Consider the following 7360-nt stretch of genomic DNA (forward strand, 5'->3'; position numbering starts at 1 on the left):
GCCGAGATTCAACGTGTATATGATTCTTGCTTTAATACCCTCAGCTAGAAAAACCGTTGAAGAAAGACATCGAAGAGAAGCTTCTTAAAATCACGGCCTCTTTCAACCTACTGGATTTCAGATTCCTCGGGCGCAACTCCGAATCCAGAATTCTCCCTCTTAGGTCGCAAGGAATTTCGCAAACTATGACCCCTAGCCTTGGAGGGGAGAGAACTTGCCAGGGGCGCGGGAAGCGCCACCCGGGAATCTCACCAACAGTGGGCGTCTAGCACAGCCAAGCGACAGGCTGGCGCTAGGGCTCAGCAGCAGACAGGCGCCGGCTGAGGCGGGGAGAACTTTGCGCTCCCAGCAGAACCACCCTTTGCTGGCCAGTCGCGTCGCTCCTCTGAGGAAGCCAGCGGCGGCGGCGACTGGGCGGAAAGAGGACGAAAGAAAGGAAGAGAGGAAGTAGCGAGGGAAGAAGAAAAATGAAGCCAGCGCTGGGAGAGCCCGCGAGATGGTGGCCGACGGTGGAGCAAGGAGGATTTGGCTGCTTTTCCGCACCCCGGGCGTGAACGCCTTCTCCTGCGCGACCCCAAAGAAATAAGTGGGTCTCGCCTGGGCGAGAAAAGAATCCAAGTGAGAACCTTGCCTCCTCGGTCACCGTTGCCCCCTAGGAATCCCAGCCGCTTCTCAGTCCTGCTTCCCCGCGGGGCCGGACGCAGTGCCCAAGCCGCCCTGCGGATGGGGCGGGCGGGGAACAAGCACCCAAGCCGCGGGTGACCAGCGCCGCCCGCCCCGCTCAGCGCAGGGACCGGGCGGGCAGAGGATGCGAGGCGGAGGGACTTGGGAGCAGGTCCCGAGACTGCCTAGGGCGCGCTAGGTTCCAACTTGGATGGCCCGGAGTCCGCTTCAGCTCCTGGGACAGCTTCGCCGCGCGGAGTGAGCTGCCAGCGGAACCTGGGGGCGGGGACCTTAGGCGGAGGCTGCCCGGGGGAGAGCCGGGGTCAGGAGGGGGCGCGCTTTCTCCCTGCGGGTCTCAGTAATGAGGAGATTGAGTTTGTGGTGGCTGCTGAGCAGGGTCTGTCTGCTGCTGCCGCCGCCCTGCGCACTGGTGCTGGCCGGGGTGCCCGGCTCCTCCTCGCACCCGCAACCCTGCCAGATCCTCAAGCGCATCGGACACGCGGTGAGGGTGGGCGCGGTGCACTTGCAGCCCTGGACCACGGCCCCCCGCACGGCCAGCCGCGCCCCGGACGGCAGCCGGACAGGCGCCCAGCGAGATGAACCTGAGCCAGGTACTTGGCGGCCCCCGGCGCCCTCGCCGGGCGCACGCTGGTTGGGGAGCGCCCTGTATGGCCGGGGGCCGCCGGGCGCACGGAAGCCCGGGGAGGGCGACCGGGCCGAGACCCTGTGGCCTCGGGATGCCCTCCTCTTCGCCGTGGACAACCTGAACCGAGTGGAAGGGCTGCTGCCCTACAACCTGTCTTTGGAAGTAGTGATGGCCATCGAGGCGGGCCTGGGCGATCTGCCGCTCTTGCCCTTCTCCTCCCCTAGCTCGCCGTGGAGCAGTGACCCTTTCTCCTTTCTGCAGAGCGTGTGTCACACCGTGGTGGTGCAAGGGGTATCGGCGCTGCTCGCCTTCCCCCAGGGCCTGGGCGAGATGATGGAGCTCGACTTGGTCAGCTCCGTCCTGCACATTCCAGTTATCAGCATCGTGCGCCACGAGTTTCCGCGGGAGAGTCAGGTGAGAGGAGTCTGGGGCGTGGAGTGGAGATGGGCACCGCTGGGGGCCGGGATGGTAGCGGGGGCGGAGGGTGGGCGGAGGAAGAGAAGACCTGAGGGTCGTGGGGCTTTGCAACTTTGATATTGTTTAAGGATCGGACCATATCCGTAGCTTACAGGTAGAAGGGTCTCAGTAGAAGTAAAATAAAACATTTTAAAGCGCAGATGGAAATAAAATGAGAGGTAGAGTAGCAGATGGAAGTAAGGAAGTGGGAGAATATGCGAAAAAATCTTCACGTTTTGACCAGTTGGGAGAAACATAGTGGATACCCTATGGAAGTATTGAATAGAAGTCGCAGTTCTAATGACTAGCGCGGGGAATGGACATAGAAGATCCCAGACTGCCAGAGTCTTTCACTCCCCTGAGGAACTCTAAAAGCACCTGTCGGAAAGAGCACCTGCCCCTTCCGACTTCTTTAGACGATGTCCCTGAGCTTTAGGCGACGGTGTAAAGAAGAAAACACCTCCCTCTGAATTCCTTTGAGTAAACAGGAAATCTGCAATTAGTACAGAAACAATAGGTAGAGTGGTTAATTAGTCTTGGGTATTGAAAGGCATTAGAAATATTATCTGATACCGTAAAAATGGACGGGAGGACTCATTTGGGATTGTTTCTTTGTCCCTACTCTCTCTCTGTGTGATATGGGTTCAAAGACTGGCTATATTTAGTTGTGTTCAGCCCATTTCTGCTCCAATTATCTAGAAGTAAAGAAGACTATAATGATTTAGTTTCCTATGGGTTAACAATATATATATATATAGTTTCAATAAAGGAAGCTACTTGAGAACTTAACTGTTGACAATTAATAAGATAAATATTTACAGAGAAGGTGGGGTCCTTTTAGCAATAGGAGTTTTCTGCATTTTGTGCATTATTTTTAATAAAATATCAAGCATGATTGAGTCTTGCACAAAGTATTTATGAAACAAATAGGTAGTTGGTGTTGGTCCCATTTTAAAAACTGAGAAACTGAGGAAAGTTCTGGGGCTTGATCAACATTGGTTGGTGTACTAATAATAGAGTCCAGACTCGGGAGAATTTCTAACTCTATATCATTTTCATTCTGTCACTGTAGCTGGAAAAAAATATTTCTAATCTCTCTTCCACTTTCGATATATATACAGAGATAAAAATATAAAATGAGTAAGAGCGAATATATGTGAAAAGTTTGATCAAATCTATGTGTAAAATATAAACAGAGTACTAAAGGTTTCTTTTCTAGAAAAATGAATCTTACATTTTTAATTTTAGGAAGGGCAGCCTCAGGCCACTTTCAGCAGTTGCCCAGAAGATTTCTATTTAATGCTGAACTGTAGAGATTTGATCTGCAGAGTGCAGGCTAATTAACTTTTATCTGAAATATTTCCGTCACCTGAATCTGAATGACTGTAGGCAGCAGATGGGAAGGCATGGAAAACACAGGTGCACAACGCTGCCAATGCCCAGTGTTATAAACATGAAATTGCATCCATAGGGTGTATCATTATTAATAGATATGCAGAATAAGATCTAACAAATGCAAGAGTCAGCATCACTTGCTTCTCATCATTGCTTCTTTATTACCTAATACTTCATACATGCCAATAGTGTTCACATTCTCCAGACTCCTTTCCATTTGTAGATTGTTTGGCAAGAGTCTTAAATAGCAAGAATTTTCCCCAAAATTAGTGTTCCTTAGTTAGAAGTGAAATTGTCTGTGCTCCATGATGAATTTTTGTAGTATACAGCACACTACAACTTGGAGACCAGAGAAACTGTGAAGAAGCATCTAGAATAAGTAAATTTCAAAGCTTTAGGACCACTGAAGGACGAAGAGTCCTCCAGGGACAACCCTTGCAAGCTGACAATAAAATAAATACTATGTCAAGCACATTTACTTCTGTATTTCAATTCAGAAGTGTATTTTAAATCACTGTTGTCATTGTTACTTTCATGAGACACATCTTGGAGGGATTATTTTATTAACTCAGATCTAGTTTGGCCAACTGAGGACATTTTCTTTCATTTATCTTTGTATTTTAAATTCAAACATATCTAACCTGTCTTACTTTTGGTATATAATTTAAATGTCATTCTATAATGTTCTATATTTAAAATGTCCAGCTCAATGTCAAGTCACTATAACATGTAATCTTAGGATATGACCACCATCTGCTTTCAGCAAAAATAATAACTGATCTTCCCCTGGCTTCTGAAAAGTGGATCTTTCTCTAATACAATGATGTGATTTTTTTTAAACTTTCTAAATATAAAAGAATGATGAAGTCATTTTACACATTAAATCAAATTGACTTAATTTAGCCACTGTCCTTATTAGAATCTATGCCCAGTGACCTAATTTGTTGACTGTGCCAGTGCATGATTAAAGGATTCTAGAAGAGAGGGGACTTGTCCACACAATCAGACAAATCAAAAGTGCTTTTAGAGCAGGAGCAGCCACAATGTTTTCTCCCACTTTCTTTTGGGCTACTGATTTCTTTCATATGAAACCTTTAATTAGTAAATAATGGTTTTGATAGCATCCTGCCACAACTCCTGAATGGAAAGAGATACCACTGATATGATCAAACCCCTGAGAGTAGCATAGTCGTTTTATTTCAGTATACTATTTATTTGAATCATAAACACATAGGTTTATCAGCTTGGAAGGAACCAACTTCCTTCAATCAGGGAAATCCATTAAAATTAGATAGTTAGCTACCCACTTTTGGAAACCGTACGTGTATTATCACTACATAATAAAAGCTTAATACAACATTACATATAGGTTAGAGTCAAAGATGCTTCTACCCCAAAAATTCTGACTTTATCACACCCAAACCTCCACTTGAGGCCAACTAAATTCTGTTCCCATGACCTTCAAATAATGATCTGCACATGGATGCAGTTAACATTTACATTTAAGTAACATTCAGCTCCTCCAGTTCTTTCTTTCTCTTCACTCCCCTGCTACTTTTTCTTCTGAGAGTTTGTATTGTTTCTCCAAAGTTAATGCCTCAAATTTACCTACTGAGGTAGTGACAGATACACATTTCTTTCTAAAATGTGTATCTCATGTTCATTCCATATTGGTTTCATTAGGCAGAGTTAATGGAGTATTATAATTGGCTTAGATTCAAACCCACGCAATTAAAAGGTGACCACACTACTATTTTCTTCTCTTGTTGAATGTACCATGTGCCTGTCTCACGAGCCATATATGCTAACTAATTAGCATATGTTTTTTCCCATGGAAATATAAGTGTTTTGGATGGTCCATTTTTATAATACAGGGCTAAGTACTGAATTCTGTTTATTAGAATTTCGCTGGCATGGTGCCACTTTTGTAAGGTACAAGGGACAAAGCAGTGATATCACAATATAACTTACGTGCCTCATGAGGGGACAAGTAAAGGACATTTATTTTTAAAACATCTGATCTCAACTGTGGTGGTTTTCCTTGACTTTCTCTATTCAAGGCACTGTTCTTTCTCCTCTGGGGGAAATGTATTCTGCAATTCATGATGAATGGCTGATAGTAGCACCTAATTGTTGCTGACTTGAAGATAAATAATTTCAAATTAAATGTCAAGTGATGCAAAACTTTTCTTAGCAGTGATCTTTTACACGTTCCTCTTGAAAAACAGAGACCTGGGATTAATTTGGAATTTCTATTCTGGGAATTTTGTTTACAATGCTTACTTATTTTTCTAGATAAATAGAGCAGAAGAGACTGGCACACACCATTCATTGGGCAATTAATCTGTCTCACCCCTTTTCTTTGCGCCTGCCATAGAATAGTCATAGAGAATCTTGGGTCTTGATCTCCTTGGCTATTACATCTTGGAGTTAACTTATGACTGAATCAACTGAAAACCAATTTTGGTGTCTAATTCCTTAATGTTTCATCTTCTGGTGTGGCAGAAATCACCTTGGATTTTGTGCCACTAGATTTTATTTCATGAATACCTCCAGTCACATTCCAGTCATGTTGGTTAAACGAGCATGACATAATGGAAGGTATATTAAACAGTACTCAAAAAAAGACTCAGTGTATCTCTGCCTCTTACTGGCCATGGAATCTTAGTGACTCTATCTGTGAGCATCTAGGCTTGTCAATCAAAAGAAGGTTACTTTACCAATCTGACAGAGTTATTGTGTGAATCAAATAAGAAAGTGAAGTACTTTGGAAAAATTTATAGTGTTGGCTAAATAACCAGTAGAGAGGTGTCGGTTTTGATCTGATAAGAATCATTCTAGTCCTAATTCACCACTAATTCTCCATTAGTTGCTACTAATCAAAATAGAATGTGATTCACAGTGTAACATGTCTTCATCTTCCACCTTACTCTCTACCCACTCCCTCATTTTATTTCTCTGAAAAAAAAAAAGTAAGTGGGTTTAGCACCCACCTGCGAAAAGAACTATGTTCCTAACTAGCTTGCACCCTTGCCTAGGATTAGAAGACATGCCATAGGTACTGTCTCTATACCAATAGCAAATCTTTATAAATGCACATCATCAATGCAGTTTCTAGAGCCTTAGGTATTGCCATAGAAGCTTCAATAAGATGCCCAAGGTTTTTCAGAAATGTTGGTCTCTCTCATTTCTCCTATAGGAGAAATTATAGTAAATTCCTCATGAGACAATGGACACACAGTCTAACCTCTCTACCCCAACTCCGCCTACCATACCACTAAGCCCACTGTTCGGCTCATCTGACATTATTTTCTTGGCAAGTCTTTCTTAATGAAGAAGGCAGTGCGTTGGTTCATATTTGGTTCATACTGGCACAAGCTCCTTATCTCATCTTGGATAGACAACGGTTTGCAAACCAGCTACTTTGAGTATCATTGCCCTAGGCAAATACGTGGAGCTCTCATAACAAGGCACTGTACACTTTAGTGGCACCACTAAATGCAGAGATGAGAATCTCATTGTCTTTTCTCCTGCCTACTCTAGCTACTCCCATTCACATACACAAAAGAGTAGAGAAACAGTACAGCACTAGAAATGGGATGCAGAATCTCTAAAACTAGGCAAGAAGGAAGAAAGAACATCTCAGCGTCTGCCACATTGCTTTCTGAGTAAATGCATGAAAAACAAACTAATGGCAATCTTTAAGCCACTCATTTCTTTCTCAGATCTTTCCTGTATGGGAAGGTGGGAGAAGAGAGCAATGGGGAAAAGGTAAACAAGGAGTAAGCCAGCCACCTTCCCTCAACCTAACACCTCAGCTAGACTTTCAGATCTCCTGACTGTGAAGGAGTCAGACACTTTCAGGGGAGACTGTTTCTCCTGTACTGAGGGAGTCGGTTGATCCTACTTACCTGGGCTGGTATTGTGTCAGCTGGAGTAAACTCTGACCCTGAAAAGCTAATATCTGCTTGGACAGGGATGGTCTGTCTGTAGAGATGAGCCTTCAAGGGTTCAAGTGGTAAAGAATTAAGCAGGATGACTTCTCTTTTAGTGAGGCCTAATTATGCCTCATTGCTTTTCATTTGAGACAGATGTAGGAAAAAACCCAGCCATATATATTTTTGTAGAATGTATGCTTTTCAAGGCTCCTTCACAAATGCGCTTATAGCAAGCATCCTTTTAACAGTCCTGTGAGGTAAA

General features: G+C 44.3%; 1 protein-coding gene across 1 annotated transcript in view; it reads left to right on the forward strand.

The window, feature by feature from the left end:
• The first annotated feature begins 1024 nt into the window (after positions 1-1024).
• GRIN3A (glutamate ionotropic receptor NMDA type subunit 3A) overlaps positions 1025-7360 on the forward strand; it is a 151923-nt gene continuing 145587 nt past the window's right edge. Inside the window, exon 1 of the mRNA XM_060013356.1 lies at positions 1025-1723. Within this exon, the coding sequence (XP_059869339.1) occupies positions 1025-1723 (699 nt within the window). The remainder of the gene's footprint in view (positions 1724-7360) is intronic.

This window comes from Delphinus delphis, chromosome 6 (genome assembly GCF_949987515.2).
Source record: "Delphinus delphis chromosome 6, mDelDel1.2, whole genome shotgun sequence".
In the NCBI taxonomy this organism is placed as follows: domain Eukaryota; kingdom Metazoa; phylum Chordata; class Mammalia; order Artiodactyla; family Delphinidae; genus Delphinus; species Delphinus delphis.